Source organism: Erinaceus europaeus, chromosome 2 (genome assembly GCF_950295315.1).
Source record: "Erinaceus europaeus chromosome 2, mEriEur2.1, whole genome shotgun sequence".
Classification (NCBI taxonomy): domain Eukaryota; kingdom Metazoa; phylum Chordata; class Mammalia; order Eulipotyphla; family Erinaceidae; genus Erinaceus; species Erinaceus europaeus.
This window is the reverse complement of record NC_080163.1, coordinates 116,097,046-116,114,467: the sequence shown is the minus strand read 5'-3', so window position 1 is coordinate 116,114,467 and position 17,422 is coordinate 116,097,046. Positions and strand designations below refer to the sequence as shown.

The following is a 17,422-nucleotide window of genomic DNA, read 5'->3' as shown; positions in this document are numbered from 1 at the left end:
GGAGGAGTAAGAAGGAAGAAGAGGGAGGGGTAGGAGAGGAAGAGAAAGAAGAAAGCACTGGGATCTCTAACTTGAGTGTAATTTAAGTTTGGCTTCCAAAGATACATAATCAGAGATCTGTGCTCTCTCTTGATGATTGAGATGGTTGAAACATTTGATTTCAAGCTTCATTACCTCTTTTTTTAAAAGTAGGCCTCTGATTTTAAATGGTGTTACTTTATTTTTTATTTTAAAAAGCCAAATGAACATTCAGAAATGATATTTTTTATGTTACTAATTTATCATACGTAGTTGTAACACATCACACAGGGTGAAGATATTATAAAGCAAGTTCAGACTAAGAAACTTGAGTGCATATCCTTCTGTCTTTGACTCTAAACTGTAATAGAATTTGCCTATTATGTCAGGTTATGAAATGGGATCCTTTCATGTATAACTATTCACCTTGATTTGAAAATTGCTGGATCAGTTCAGCAAAGAAGAACTATGAAATCAGGCTTGCTTTTGAATATAAATGAATGCAATCACTATTACTATATAAATTAAGGTACATACAGTTACCCCAAATTTCAGAGAGAAGCATTCATGCAGAAATCTTCTCTAAATGAGATTAGGGAAAATATAGCATAAATCATATATAGTACCAACAGACATTTTTAGTGTCAATGACATTTAAAAAAATTTATTATTGATTTAGTAATGATTGACAGGACCATAGGACAAAAGGGGTACATGTAGTTCCACACAATTCCCACCACCAGAGTTCCATATCCCATCCCCTCCACTGGAAGACTTCCTGTTCTCTATCCCTCTGGGAGCATGGCCCAAGATCCTCTGTTCTGCTTTATATCTTAATGCTTTTTCAGCCACCAAATTACAGATGCTGCCAGTGACATATGCACAGAAAAAGCACAGTAAGATAAAGGTGGAGTACCTCATATCCCCTGGAACTGTTCTGAATTCCGAAGTGTGGTGTTCCGGGGTCTGGGCAGCTATTGTGAGCAGGATCTAAAATTTACAATTAAAATAAAACTCAGAACCAGGCATCATTATTATAGCAATTCAAACTTTTTTTTTTACAAAAATGTCTAACAAAATTGAGAAAATTGTGTTTTGACAAATATGCAAGATATTTTGCCTGAAAGTTAAAAATTAAAGTAAACTGCAATTTTTATCTTCTTTCCATCTTTGTTGCATATGAATCTGTCATGCTTTATCTGGTCCTCAATTGCTCTGCATGCTATTGTCTGTATCAGATGAAGCATATTCTTTTCCATTCACCAAATGTTTCTCTACTGACATATTTACCAGTGGGCTAATAATGATGAACTATCTAAATTAGCTAGTATTTATCCTTAGGTTTTTAAGGATTTGTTTTTCCACCATCTACTTTGTTCATTTACTATTCTAGTCCAACCTTGTTAAATTAATTTTACTCAACACCTCTAAGTAAGAAATATATTTAATGCTTAAAAATTGAAGTATGTGGCAGGTCAACAGTATTTTTCCCCTAAACATTTTTTTTAATGCAGGGCTTGGGCCATTCAGGATATCTGCAATGTATTTGCTGTTTTCCAGCTGTTACCATAGATAAAATTTTAATAATCTTGCTTTCAAGTGAAACTAACCTACTAGTGGGAAAAAATGTTCTAAGCATAGAGATAGCTTCCATATAGCAAATGTTTAAATCAAGTGATAGTAATCATTCCCATAAATAGAAAAAATATGTGCTTCAAATAATTTTTTTCTGATACTGTATTTTTAAATAGAAATTATTCAATTTCTTAGAAAATGCTAAGGCTACAAATCGTTAGTTGTTTATTGCCTCATCCTCCCTCCTGTTAGCAAAGCTTGGGCAGAGCTGACCCCAAAATAAAATGTGAGCTTACAGCTCTGTTGTTTGTAATTCCCAAAAAGAGAATTAAGACTTGTTTCTGTGCCACTAACAAGGTTACTTTAGGCAAATGGGACTTCTAAATGGACTTTTCCTAAAAGGCAGAAAATTCCATCTAATAATGGGTTCAGATCATATAGAACACCTTAAAGCTTTCTTTTGGAGTTCTAAAGTCACAGATCACACTGACATTCTAATTTATAATGGCGAATGTTCTGTTTGGATGGGATTTGGGCCCAGTCATGAAGGACTGATCGCCAGTGAGAGGAAACAGCCAACCAGTAGTGTGTTTGGACAGGGCTGTTTCAGAGAAAGTACATAGTGGGTCTCCAATTGAACTGCCTTTCCTTAAGTAACACAGTTGTCAGGAGGACCAGGTGGTGGTGCACCTGGTTAGGTGCATATGTTACAATATGCAAGTACCTGGGTTTGAATCCTGGTCCCCACCTGCAGGGGAGAGCTTTGCGAGTTGTGAAGCAGGGTTGCAGGTGTTACTCTCTCTTTCCCTCTCTATCTCCCCTTCCCTCTCAATATCTGACAGTCTCTATCCAATAAATAAATAAAGATAATAAAAAGTTTTTTTTAAAAAAAGAAGACAGTTGGCAGAAGAGATGAAAAGACCTCAGTTAAGTAGTTAAGGATTCTAGCGCACTTTGATTTTGAACTGAAAGCATGTAATGAAGGGGAGACTCCATTTTAATATTTACTGTAGCAAAGAATTCATTTTGTGCTTACCCATACCATTTCAATTTTTTCATAATAGAAATTATATTTTTTTAAAATAACTGTATGTGTGTCTGATAGACTAGGGGATAGTTACAGGGGAAAAGCAGAGAATAGAAACATATTGTCCTTGTTAGAAATTACTGCTGTCCAGCATGAAGACCTCCAGATGCAAGCCTTGCATAGTATTGTTTTTAATAAGGGAACAGGTTGAATTGAACACACCCATTCCTAGTGTGTCAGGGAGAAACCTGTTAACCAGACACTTCCCTTTCTTTCCATATATAACCCTCAGCCTGAGAATCTATGCAAAAGCCTGAAATTGAGGGCTTTTCTTAAAAGTACAAATCCTACCATCTTCCCAGGTGGTGAGCACCTGAAAGTAAACCTGTTTTCCTTTCACTGAACCTTGGAGTTTTTGTAATAGATCCAACTGGCAGGAAGGAGTAAAGGAGGCTTCAGATGAATTTGGCTGAGTCATGGTTACACTAGAATTACCTACAGAGCACTCTCTGTGTGTCCTCAATGACCTTATTGATTCTAGAATGAAATATCCCTTGAACACCTTCTTGCAATTATTACCAATGCAGGTGGGCTGGATCCCACTCCACATTCCATCAGCTTGGCAGATTCTTCTGGAAGATCCTACCAAGATAAAGGGGGGTTTGCACTGGAAGAAGACTTCAGATTTGTAGGTGAAACTCTTGCCACTGAGTCTCCCCTCTGCAGGGGTGCCAGGGTCGCCACAGAACACAGCTGTTGAAAATAAGGAAGAAGTGGGGTTATCAACCCTGTTTCATTAGTCTGTGTTACACTTCAGCTGTATCTATTTCACTGATAAGGGCTGAGCAGAAAGATTCTTCCCTTGGTCAATGCATTCCCAGTTTGGGTTTCACACACATTTTGCTACTTGGCTATACAAGACTGTCCTGCTCATGTTAGAACATAGGGTGCTCCTAGGTCTGTACAAATGTAACCCATGGACATGAGGGTGCTTTGCTGGGGTACTCACGTAGGCACTGGGGTGCTTCTCCTCTCCACACCCCACGGCCTTCACAGGACAGGATGGCTGAGTGGGAGAGCTGGTAACCGGCTACACAACTATAGCTGATGCTGGCCCCCCAGCGGAAGTCACTGCCTTCCACTTGTCCATGCTGCACAAAGGGGGGCTGGCCACACATGACAGCTGTTTCCAAAGAACAAAGAAATTAAGATGCTGGGGCTCCCATTACAATGGTTACATTCACGTGGTTCATATTTCAGTCACTCAATCAATGAACTATTTAATTAACTATTGTGTGTGTAGTATTGGGATATCATATATTATCTATTTAACCAAGCTGGGATGCTTTTTTTTCTTTCATATATATATATATGTAATTTATATATGGAGAGAGAGAGAGAGGTGCACACATAGAGAGAGGGAGAGAGATAGAGTGATAGGGTGATACCACAGCAATGAAGCTTTCTCTACTGCTATAGCATTTCCAAAGTGACTTCTTCGAAGCAAATCTGGGTTGCAAACATGGCAGTGTAGGATCCCTACTAGGTCAAATACCTCTCCAGCTCTATTATCATCTGAATTACAGATGGCATCACTATAAGGATGGATGGACATTTTTAATGAAAGATTTATTGGGCGAGGCAGTAAATCAAAATAACAAAACTCTTCCTTTTGGGTTTCTATGTTAATTGAGATGAAATACATAAAATCAAAGCAAATTCAAATCATATTGTGCTTTAAAAGATAGCAGGACTGAACAAGATCAGGCATGTTCAGGGTGGTATGGATTTAGATAAGGACAGATCACATTAGAACTGCATCATACAACATGAACATCAGTTTTTCTACTTAATGAGTTTTAATTCTGTATACTTAAGAGAACTAGAGGAAGAGAGAGAGAGAGAGAGATACCACTGTTTTGCCATCTATTAATCTCCCTTAGGCACTTTCCATGGTATACCCAAGTGATGCCAGAGATTAAACCAATGGTCTCACACACTATAGGGCACAGATTATATAATCTGCTGACCTCTCCCCAGTACCAAATATTTCAATTTCTATAAACACATGAGAAGACTTTCTCTAGTGATTTGTATCATTTCTTATTTAAAGATAACAAGATTTCTGAAGTCATAGACTTGGTCTACCTACTCAATAATTTAAAAAATACTTGAAAGTATTGATAAATACTTTGTAGAATGACAATTTCCAGTGTATTGTAGCAGACTTGGAGTTTAAGGCTTTCTTTGTGTGTTCTCAGGAACATGGTTCTATAACCCAGTTTCCAATCCATCCTTCTAAGAGGCATGGGATGAGGAAGCACATATCTAAATAAATCTTCCCACCTCACCCCTCTACAGATAAAAGATTTGCTTGAAATCTTGAGAGTGAGGGAGATTTGACAAAAGCAGCTAGGTAGGCAGCAAGTCTGAAACCTTACCTGTCTTCCTCACCTATGCTGTCTTACATTCACCCACACATTTTTCTCAAGTTAGAAAGACACACAGATGCACAAAATTACGCATACTAAAGGTACCTGGGAGACTTTTGCAGTTCAGTGACCTTGCAGAAGATACTTGTCCCTAAGAGAATATAGTCTCCCTATCTGCTTGGTAGTATGCCTGAACCACACCAAATATCTTGGCCCTCACAACCTTTCCTGTGAATAACTAACCTGTTTGTGTATTTTGGTAATCACATTCTATGCCATAGCTGCCACAAGACTCGCTACATCTGGAATTGGCATGTAATTCAAGAGAGTAAAGAGCACATCAGACTCATAGAACAGTGACTGTCATTTGAATCTTGATGTCTCCTGACTTGGGATTCGAAATTGAAATCTCTCTGTGAGTTAGTTTCTTCCTATGTAAGGCTGAGATTAGGGACTTAAGGAATTAATGTGACGTATCATTTGCAAGTGACTTTTCAAAAATTCTCAGTACTTGGAAGGTCTGTAGAAATACTTGCAAAGTGAAATAAAACATAATTTGAAGAAAACTTGTCTATGCTTTGGGAAGAGCGGAGTGGCAGTGGTGCACACCTTTGCACACGGGTTTGCTCTGGTTCCATGTACCATCCTTGGTACATCTAAGAGTGGACAATGTTAAAGGCTCCATCAGGTACCCAGGGTTGCACTGGTAGCTCACAGTCTTGTTGAAGGTAAAGTCCGTCCCAAACTGGATGCCATTAGCCAGTGTGCCCGGGTCTCCACAGCTGATGACTAAGAAGCAGAGACCAAAATAATATTAGAGCAATGCAAAATTGTTAGGAAATGGATTAGTCGTGTTTTTTACTTGGAATGCTGGCCTTATATACTGCTTTTTAAAAATAAGCAAGGAATTATCATAGCAATACTCTCTCCTAACTGACATCTATCAGGAGGTATGTTTGGAATCATTTATTCTGATTCCATTCACAGTTGGCTCTATGGATACTGACTGTCATCTTTACCTGGTTGTGAACAAACAGGTATGGGGCATGGTCTCACCATATGGCAGGGACAGAGTTAGGCTGTGTTTAGAGAACCCAGCACCATTCTTATTCACTTGCAAACTAATTAGCTTGACCTTTCTGACCTCAATTTGATAAAATTCAATACAAGTGGCCACTTAAGGTTTATATATGTACATATAAATAAAGTAGAGGAAAATATAAAGTTATTTAATCAACAGATTCTATCAAATGTTGTCTCTGATGGGTTAAACTAAGTAAATGAAATACTAGAAGTAAGTAGACTTTTCTGAGTCAAGTTGCTCTTAAGAATGTCCTTGACTTCCAGGAGGGTCAGAAACCCACTTGTGCAGTCCGGAGCTGTGCCAGTCCAGGTCCCATTGGCAGTGCAGTGTCTTGTGGTCAGCCCTGTGGTTTTGTAGCCTTCCCAGCAGGCATAGATGACTGAACTAGAGAAGTGGACGCCATCACTGCTGATAATTGTGCCATGAGTGGGTGTGCCTGGGTTCCCACAGGACACAGCTGTGAGAGGCAAAGACAGAAGATGCAGGTAGACTGTTAACTTACACATCACACACAAGAGACTAGAGATCAGCTGTGTGTGAGACTATTTGGCTGGGCATAAAATAGGTATGCAATTTGTTTAACCATTTCTTTTTTTCTTTGATATTTTTATTTGTGATTTAATAATGATTATCAAGATTGTAAGATAATAGAGGTACAACTCCATATAGTTCCCATAACCAGAGTTCCGTCTTCCATCCCCTCCATTGGAAGGTTCCCTATTCTTTATCCCTCTGTGGGTTATGGAACAAAATTCTTTATGGGGTGCAAAAGGTGGAAGGCCGGACTTCTGTAATTGTTTCTCTGCTGAACATGGTCATTGGCAGTGTTGGGCCATTTCTTAAAAGTACTTATTTGTTAGTGAAAGAGAGAAAGAAACAGAACATAACTCTGGAATACATGGTGTTAAGTATTGAATTCAGGATATCAAGCTAAACTATTGTGCTCTGTCATGGACCATCTTCCTGGTGTTTAACTACTTTAGGATAAAAAAATTAAAAAATTTAAAAGTTTTAATGGGAAGAAATGCCTAACAAAACTTTTTCTGTCTGAATTCTAAGTTTATTATACTTCAGCTTGGAGCAAATTCACAATGTCCTCCACCTCCTTGGCTTCCATGTGACACTACCTTTACATGACTACTGATTAAGTACTCAGGGTGTTTCTGCTCTTATGTCTGGGGTATTCCAGCAAGTCTTGCCATGCTTCTCAAATAATATGAGTGTACTGAAACTCGCCTCAAGATATTTTGTAATCAAGTGTGCTGGGCAAGGGCCATTACTGAGGAGCCCTAATCAGTGACTTATCCCACTCCTGCTTTTTGACCTTTAACTAACTGGCTCACTGTCATCAACCATAAAATGCTGTCAACCACAGAGAGTAGCACCAAAAATCTCCTTTTGGTTAGAAACATTACAAGGGTAAGAATGGTGGCATATTGAACACAGTTTTATCTGCATAAACCTTGTCACTGATCTTGATGATTTTCTAATACACTGGGGGGTATAATTTACATTTCTAAGCAATTTAATTCTGGGATTTCTGTAGAGTTTTTCTCACCATATAAGAATGAATGGCTGGCCTGCAATTTCAAAGGCTGACTTTGGGACTTGGATTCTCACCTTCACACACCGGCTGTAGCCCTGACCATGAACCATTGAGCAGACACATCCTCTCTGGGGAGCCCCTCAGCTGGTAGCCCACCTCACAGGAGAAGCGAAGGAGGCTCTTTGCTTTAAATTCATCTCCAAGCCGCGACCCATGGGACGGGGTTCCTGGGTCACCACAAAATCCAGGATTATTTCCTAGAGAGGATAAAAATGCATGGTAGTATACCATACTGTTAAGTGTTAACAAAGCTGCTGTGATTACAGATAATGAATAGGAACTCAGTGTGTGAGGGGCATGGATTACAGTCGTGTATCATTGTGGCAGTTTTCTGAGAGAGGTTTTCTCTATTACAACACAAAAATGGAAGACTTTCCAGAAATTATTCCTGTGAAGCTAAAGCCCAAACAGATAGTCTTTAGAACAGATAATATACTGGGAATAGTAACTGCAGTAATTATTCACTGGGAAATGGGTGTAGGTAGTAAATGGAGATGGGGGTTAGGGTTGTTGGGGATGTACAAGCAAACCCTAAGAAGAAGACCTCAGAGATAGTTCACTGTGCAGGGCATGTGCCTTGCCTTGTGTATGGTCCAGGTTTGAGCTCCAGCACAACAATGGGGCAGGTGTTGGTCTTCAAGGTGTTAAGAGTATTTCTGTCTCTATCTGAATAAATAAGTGGGCTGGAATGGTGAAATTGAGCATGTGCATTGTACAAGTAACCCCCCAAAATCGATTAAGAGGCTCAATTCTTCTCAAATATGCCCAGAAATACTAACCCATTGAGTTCCATTGAAGACACATTCATGGCAGAAGTAAGATGATCATAACATTTTAAAAATTTTGTCCAGGGTTATTTTTGGGACTCTTTGGATACACAATTCCACCAAACCCAGGAATCACTGTTTTAGTTTATTTTTTCAGTTAGAATGTGTGAGAGAGAAGAGATAAGGAGATGACAGAGAACAAAGGAGTGACAGCACAACACTGTTGTACCATATGCAGCTTCCTTCCTGGAAGTTTGCTTATGTGGTGGCTAGGGCCTTGAACCTGGGTCCTTGCATACTATAAAATCTGGTTGGTCTCTGTGAAGTGAGCTGTGTCCTAGCCCTCAAAATGATCATTTTTAAAGGTGAATAGAAATACATATTGATGGGGGTCGGGCAGTAGCATAGTGGGTTAAGTGCATGTGGCGCAGAGTGCAAGGACCAGTGTAAGGATCCTGGTTTGAGCCCCAGCCTCCCCACCTACAAGGGGGTTGCTTCACAAGCAGTGAGGCAGGTCTGCAGGTGTCTGTTTTTCTCTCCCCTTCTCTATTTTTCTCTGTCTATCCAACAACAATATCATCAATGACAATGACGCAACAAAATGGGAAAAAAAATGGCTACAGGAACAGTGGATTCATAGTGCAGGCACTCAGCTCCAGCAATAATCCTGGAGGCAAAAAAAAAAACAAACTTTTTTACTAAAGAAACAGAAAAATATCTGGAAGATATGGCAAAGGAATCAAGAACCAATAGAGAGAGACAAATTCAGACTAGGGAAGACAACTCACTAGGTTTAGAATGATAAAGAAGTTCCTGGGTAGCCTGAGAAGAAAGTGTGTGGTGAGAGGTATTTAATGATGATGTAATGAAGATTATAATAATGATGATGGTAGTGATAATAGTCAGTGAAAGTGATGTAAAACTAATGATATATAATACTTCGTTTGGAAATAAAATAATAACAATTTAAAATCGTGCTCTTTTGCAGCCTTTGAAGTAATTTTCTGATCTGTCCATCCTCACCTGTACAGTGAGGTAGTGCTCCACTCCAGTGACTATCCTCCTGGCAAACTCTTGTGCCGTTTCCTATGAGATTCTGGCTCCCTTTGCATGAGTAGTGAACTGCAGCACCATATGTAAACTGTTCTCCAGTTAGGATAGCATTGGCAGGAACCCCTGGGTGTCCACAGGATATAGCTTAATAAAAGAAAAAAAGAGATAAAAGTACATGAGTACATCTTTCTTTTTGTCTCCAGGGTTATTGCTGGGGCTTGGTGACTGCACTATAAATCCACTGCTCCTGGAGGCTATTTTTTCCATTTTGTTGTTCTTGTTGTTGTTATTATTGTTATTACTGTCATTGTTGTTGGATAGGACAGAGAGAAATTGAGAGAGGAGGGGAGACAGAGAAGTGGAGAGAAAGAAAGAGACCTGCAGACCTGCTTCACTGCCTGTGTAGTGAGCCCCCCACTCCATAGGTGGAGAGCCGGGGGCTCGAACCGGAATCCTTACGCTAGTCCTTGTGCTTTGTGTCATGTTCTGCATTGCTAAGCCACTCATACAGACACAAATAAAAATACCACCTATTAATAAAAATGTCTAGCTATATTTACATAACCCTGTGGTTCCCTATGTAGACAAGCAATACTAACTTCCAGGGGAAGCCTTTATGCCCTATCTTTTCATATATTATTAAAGATGTGGGAAGTTTCTGTTTAAGAATGTATGTTTTCAATTTCTAGTCCAGGTGGTTTTGCTGAAGGTAGAAACTTAAATTGAGACTTTACAGAGGAAGCTACTTACCATTTTCCCTTAATTGTATCACAAATAATCATTTTATTTTGTACATGTAGTATGATTTTTATATACAATGCTAGAAATTAACAGCTTCATTGAAACTACTTCCATTATTTCTTCTAAAATATGACAATGACATATTATGTTTAAGGGAGAAATTCTGTCAACTCTGTTTATTCTTCCAACTCATACAACTAGACAGATCATTCTTACACTCTGAATATGTGGCAATAAAATGTTTATGTAAAATTTTGACAATAGTTAATCAGCTAATATAGTTAGCAATATGTTCCTCAAGTTATTTTATAAAATTTTCTTATCAAACAAAAGGGAAAACACAAAACAGAACTTAGACTGGGTTTGGTGTATTGCACCAAAGTAAGAGACTCTGAGTTGGGGCGGGGGGTTTCAAGTGTTGGAACATGGTGGCAAAGGAGGACCTAGTGGGGGTTGAATTGTTATGTGGAAAACTGAGAAATGTTATGCATTTTACTGTTGACTGTAAACCATTACTCCCCCAATAAAGAAATTTTAAAAATTAAAAATATAAACATTTTTCATATAAAAATATTACTGTTTTCCTCAAATTTCCTTGAAATTGTACCAAATGAGATACATAATCTCTTCACTCATTCTTCCTCAGAATGGCATATTTTGGAATCTGGATTAATGTGGAAGAGTAAAGTTCTTGCTCCTTTCCTATAAACTCCCAATTTAGAGCTAACAGTGGACACATGCTTTTGTGACATGTGCAAACAGCTAACTGGACTCAGGCTACCCACAAATTATTCATTGGCCATTGGTTTGACATTCTTGAGTAATTGCATTTGATCACTGGCAACCCCAAAGTGTTATCAACCAGAGAGGTGGATTTAAAGGTTGAGAGGGAGTACCCTTCTCTGGAGTCACATTAGCTCAGTGTTGACATGATTTTAAAGTGACAACCATCCTTTCGAGAGCAAGACTTAATTTAGATCAAGTCCTAAAAGGAAGCTAATTAGAGCAGAATCAGTGAAGTGGTTGGTAAATAACCAGTTCCAAATGAAACAAATGAGAAAAAAAAATCAGGGAAATAAAACAACAGTGAAAATAGAGACAAAGCTTAGTTGTTCCAAAGAATGGAAAAGCAAAAGGTTCCTCAGAGAGGTTGGATTCCTACATTCATGGCACTTCCAAAGTGGTAATGGTGACAAGTGGTGGAATTAGCCACCTAGGAAATCCAGAGTTGGTTCCAAGCCAGTTCCTGATGATTTGGAGCACAGTGGAATTTGAAAAATAAATGGAATTCTCACATTAGGCAGGAGAGACATAAAAGAAAGGTTTGGGGGAGGAAAAGGAAAAGAAACACAAGAATAAACCCTAATCCCATTTGTGAAGGCTTAGAAAATCAGCATGCAGATAAAACTGGTAAAGAGTACAAAATGATTTCAGATAAATTTTTGGTCATATAAGGTTGTGCATTTGATTTTGAAAGTCACCTTTCTTCCTTCATAGGAACTGATGTATTGTTACATTTGAGAAAAGTTTCCACAATGAGTGGGAAGGTTCTGAAATGACATTGGCTAACTGAAAACAAAACAAACAAAAAATCCTTCAGTGCCAATTTCTTTGGGAAAGTGCTGAAATTTTGTCACTTAAAAAAAATACTTGAAAATGAGTTCTAACTGCCTTGATAGATTTTATTGATGACATAATTGTCATTTATGCATATAAAATGCATACAAGGGGGTAGGATTTTGAGTTCAGATTGTCTTGTGTCTGGCTAACTTTTATAAAGGCCATTAAGAGATTGAGAATAATGTCCTTTTCTGAGTTTTCAAACTGTTTTAGAAGATGATTATCTTTGAGTTAAAGAACAATATGTTTTTCAAGTGAAAAACAGTAACATGATGGCTATTAGGGTAAAACATGTGTTCTTGTAAATCTGCATGATCTAAAATATATAATGTACTACTGATGATGTTTTTTTAAATTTTAAATATTTATTTATTCCCTTTTGTTGCCCTTTTTTAAAAAAAAATTTCTTTATTGGGAAAACTGATCATGTTTTGAGCAGACAAATGGTAAATTCTTTTTTAGATGAATGAGAAAGGAAGAAAGAAGCAAAGCACCATACTTCTCTGTACTTTGTTCTAATACCATTGTCTTTGTTTCTTTGCAGGGTGCCAGGGATGGAAGCCAAGATTCCAAGCATGCAAGGCAGATGTTCTACCTCAACTACGAGGTAGGGTAGTTCCTTCCCTGGTCCCAGACCTTCTCTCTTTATAGTTATCTCTTTCCGCTGACTTAACACCAGCCCAAAGCACAGCAGGTTAAGCGCACATGGCGCAAAGTGCAAGGACCCGCGTAAGGGTCCCGGTTCCAGCCCCCGGCTCCCCAACTGCAGGGGGGTCGCTTCACAGGTGATGAAGCAGGTCTGCAGGTGTCTATCTTTCTCTCCCTCTCTCTGTCTTCCCCTCCTCTCTCCATTTCTTTCTGTCCTATCCAACAATGATAACAACTACAACAATAAAACAAAAAGGGCAACAAAAGGGAATAAATAAATATTAAAAAAAAGAAGCTATGCTTGTATTTTAATAACTGTAAGCAGCATCACAAGTGACCATGAATTCCCAAATTAAGTACTACTATCCTGGATGTAGACACCAAGTCAATAGCATGGGTGCATCGTATCTGAATCCTAGAAAACTATTTCTGAACCTGGGTCCATACAGCACAAAGAAGATGGTGGTAGTGAGGTCACAGTGCTAGAACTGTAGAATCATTTCTTTTAGTGGGTGAGGCCAGAACACTATCAGGGCTAAGTAGAGACGATGACAGAATGGCTCTGGGGGTGTTCTATAAGTTATTTCTCTCTCTGGGGTCAGGTGTGTGAACATAGCAGTGACTCCTCCAATCATATCTACCCCTGGAAGCTAGACTAAATTATATTTTGAGAATTTCTACCCAACAAGCTATGCAATGAATGATGGGATTAAACAGAAGGAAATATTAAAATGCTTTTGAATATGTGAAAATCACAATAATTCTGTTAGGGAGCAGGTGGTGTTTCAGGAGAACTCACCTAAACACTTGGGGAGAGAACGGTCCCATAGGCCATTGGCCATACAGGTCAAGGCAGAAGAGCCCAATAAGTAGAACCCCTTCTTGCAATGATATATGACACTCATTCCATACTCAAAACTCTCTGGGAAATTCTGTTGTCCATGTCGAATGGCATTTTGCACAAAGCCTGGGTCTGAACAGTTCACCACTGAAAAGGAAAACAAGTTACTTGCCATGGAGATACAGGGAAATGCTTGTAAATGAAAGAGACAAGGAAAGACAGTACACTCCATATCACTCTAGAAAGCTCACAAAGTGAAAACATTAAGAGCAAAATTTGTCGTGAAATTCTACTTCTCTCCTTGATTATGATTTTTTAAAAAATTATTTTCCCTTTTTGTTGCCCTTTTTATTGTTATTGTAGTTATTATTGTTGCTGTTATTAATGTTGTCCTTGTTAGATAGGACAGAGAGAAATGGAGAGAGGAGGGGAAGACAGAGGGGGAAAGAAAGACACCTGCAGACCTGCTTCACCGAGTGTGAAGTGACTCCCCTGCAAGTGGGGAGTTGGAGGCTTGAATCAGGATCCTTCTGCTGGTCCTTGCGCTTTGCTTTTTGCACTTCGTTCCATGTGCGCTTAACCCTCTGCACTACCACCCAACTCCCCTTGATTATGAATTTACTAAGTATTCTTTTCAGCCAACATACTAAAAAACAAACAAACAAACAAAAAACACCCCAAAACAGAACAAAACAACTTCAGGCAGTATACTGAACCTCTTAGCAGTTTTAGCACCATAAGGTTAGTTCCCTTGAACAATTTCTTGATCAATGATTTCTTCAAAGTAGAGTCTAATATTTTACAAGATGGTTTGTTTGTTAATGGGGGAGGGATTATCACTCTGGCATAGACAGTGCCAGAGATCATCAATTCAGAAATGCTTGCTTGTAAGCTCTGAGCTTTACCACTGTGCTACGTACTGGGCTGCTAAAATCATATTTCTTGATAAAGTTCTTTTTATATCTAGAAGCAGTTAAAATAGAAATAACTGAGGTTGGTTTCCTTTAACTATTTTTACTCAGTGTGTGACATTTTAGGACAGTCCTTGACACAGTAATTAATTACCTCTCACCACAGGCATTAATGTTTTACTCTGTGTGCCTACAGTAATTTCTGCAATATGTCTGATGCAAATAAAAATCCCTCCACCCATATTTAATAGAAATATAAATCAATCCTGTCTGGGATAAAGCATCTTCCCCTTTAGAATCAGCCCTGCAGGCAGAGTCCCCAGCTCACACACAGGACACGCTCCACTTCCTCTGAATGCCATATAGCCTGAATGCTTGGTGGCATCTGGAAGTGAATTAGAAATGTGCTTTTGCAGGTGCAAAGGGAAAGAAAGAGCCCCTGATTATTTCGTGCTCTGACCTACCACACCAGTGAATGAGGCAGCTGCTGTGGAAGCTGCACTCTCTCCAGATATTCCTGGCTCAGAAAGAGGGTGCAACTAATTCTCAGGCACTCATTGCACAGCTCCTAGAGGCTAGAGGCAACCCTCTTCAACCCCTCTTTTCACTGAATTTCTCTCTGAGCTAAAGAGGAAGGTGCAAGGCAGGATTACAAAGACTCCTCTGAGTGATGCAAAATAGTATTCCCCTGCCTTACTGAACAACCCAGAGTCTGTAGATGTAAAACTCCAGTTCTGTGGGGTGAGAAGAAAGCTGAGCTCAAATGTAGGGGGGAAGCAGATATTTTGAAAATTTTCAGTGTGCAAAGTATCCAAAACAAAACTGTCCTCCAAATCTCTGAGAAAGTAGCAACTATTTACTCAGAAAAAGTGAGTAAACTGGAAAGACAGGTTATTATTATTTTTATTTATAAAAAGGGAACACTGACAAAACCATAGGATAACAGGGGTATAACTCCACACAATTCCCACCACCAGAACTCTGTATCCCAACCCCTCCCTTGATAGCTTTCCTATTCTTTAACGACCCAGGGTCATTATGCTGTACAGAAGGTGGAAGGTCTGGCTTCTGTCATTGCTTCCCCACTGAACATGGGCGTTGACAGGTCGATCCATACTCCCAGCCAAGACAGGTTAATTTTACACATTGTAATTCTCACAGGAGCCCCTTCTAGCCCCATGGTGCTCCATACCACACAAGGACAGAAACAGATCCATTGTGTAGCACCGGCCTCAACAACAGGTATTTCCTTGACCTGAAAAGCTACTTTTGTGTTTCTGCTTGCCTGCGTGTGTGCCTCCTTCTAGGTGACAGCTTAAGCAACAACACCAAACTCTTTTTGTCAGGAGACAAGGAAATCCCTGTGGTCAGTGGGTCAAAGCCAGGGAGTCTTTCTGACTCAGGCACACAGGCAGATTCCAAATGTCCCCAGAATGTTGCATGCACAAATCCAGCTGCTTCTTTGTGTCATTTGCTGTTTTTCATATTTTGGCCAAGTGTTTCTTTTTTTAAAATTTTTATTTTATTTTATTAATTTTATTTTTGAGAGAGATGCAGAGAGACGCACACACAGAGAAACACCAGAGCACTGCTCAGCTCTGGCTTCTGGTGGTGCAGGGGATTGAACCTGGGACTTAGGAGCCTCAGGCATGAGAGTCTGTTTGCATAACCATTATGTTGTCTCCCCTGCCCAGCCAAGTGCTTCTTAATGTGGCTCAATTATGTGGTGCATGAGAGATGGGAAATTCACATGAGAACTGTCATGGTGGATGGCGGAGCTCAAGAAAAGGGGCCAGTTGGAGGGAAGAGTCAGGGGTTACAAGGAATGGCAGAAATTGTTGCAGGGGCAGTTAACTGCAAATGTAAAAATGGCAAAATAAATAAATAAGTGAAAAAGGAAAAGTAAAAATACTCCTACTTGTCACTGATCCACAAATCCAGGATCATATTAAGTAAAAATATTTTCATTTAAAAATTTACCATGTTCAAATCCTGATAAAAGGCAATTGTATATATTTTTTTCACTAACACATCTATCTAATCACATATACAGTTTCTCTTTGATTAAAACATTTGTTTCCTTGTTTATTTATCTCTAATCATAACAGAAACTTGAACTCATCATAATTTATTAATTTTTCTTCACGTTAATGTATATTCTCACATATAGACTTGTATGTCTACACCAATGCTTACAAACAATTGACAAGAAAGTGAAAAAATTGTGGTCACCTAGAATTCATTTTCTAACAAGACATTAAAGAACAGTATGTCTATAAGAATTAACATGTGCATTCAAGATTTTTTTTAAATTGCCTCCAAGGTTATTGCTGGGGCTCAGAGCAGGTACTACAAATCCACTGCTCCCAGTGGCCACTTTTTTCTTTCTATTTTTTAAATATTTATTTATTTAGTTATTCCCTTTTGTTGCCCTTGTTTCTTTATTGTTTTTGTAGTTATTATTGTTGTTGTTGATGTCGTCGTTGTTGGATAGGACAGAGAGAAATGGAGAGAGGAGGGGTAGACAGAGAGGAGGAAAGAGAGACACCTGCAGACCTGCATGACCGCCTGTGAAGCAACTCCCCTGCAGGTGGGGAGTCAGGGGCTCAAACAGGGATCCTTATGCCAGTCCTTGCGCTTTGCGCCACGTGCGCTTAACCCACTGTGCTACTGCTCGACTACCTCTTTTTTTCCTAATTTATTTTTATTATATAGGGCAGAGAGTAATTGAGAGAGAGCAGGGAGATATAGAGAGGGAGAACATGAGAGACACCTGCAGACCTGCTTCCCTGCTTGTGATGTGTATGTACCCCCCATAGGTGGGGAGTAGGAGCTTGAACCCAGGTCCTTGCACTTAGTGATATGTACATTTAACAAGGTATGCCAATGTCCAGTCCCTCTCAAGATATTTATATTTTCTTCTTCTTCTTCTTCTTCTTCTTCTTCTTCTTCTTCTTCTTCTTCTTCTTCTTCTTCTTCTTCTTCTTCTTCTTCCTCTTCCTCTTCCTCTTCCTCTTCCTCTTCTTCTTCTTCTTCTTCTTCTTCTTCTTCTTCTTCTTCTTCTTCTTCCTCTTCCTCTTCCCCTTCCCCTTCCCCTTC

At 39.2% G+C, this 17,422-nt stretch overlaps 1 protein-coding gene across 1 annotated transcript in view; it reads right to left on the bottom strand.

Moving 5' to 3' along the window:
• CSMD1 (CUB and Sushi multiple domains 1) overlaps positions 1–17,422 on the bottom strand; it is a 1,841,590-nt gene that overhangs the window by 17,920 nt on the left and 1,806,248 nt on the right. Inside the window, exons 55-62 of the mRNA XM_060184943.1 lie at positions 13,371–13,559; positions 9,533–9,706; positions 7,757–7,939; positions 6,417–6,593; positions 5,662–5,841; positions 3,630–3,803; positions 3,200–3,373; positions 935–1,008 (exon numbers count right to left, since the gene is read on the bottom strand). Coding sequence (XP_060040926.1) covers positions 935–1,008; positions 3,200–3,373; positions 3,630–3,803; positions 5,662–5,841; positions 6,417–6,593; positions 7,757–7,939; positions 9,533–9,706; positions 13,371–13,559 — 1,325 coding nt within the window. The remainder of the gene's footprint in view (positions 1–934; positions 1,009–3,199; positions 3,374–3,629; positions 3,804–5,661; positions 5,842–6,416; positions 6,594–7,756; positions 7,940–9,532; positions 9,707–13,370; positions 13,560–17,422) is intronic.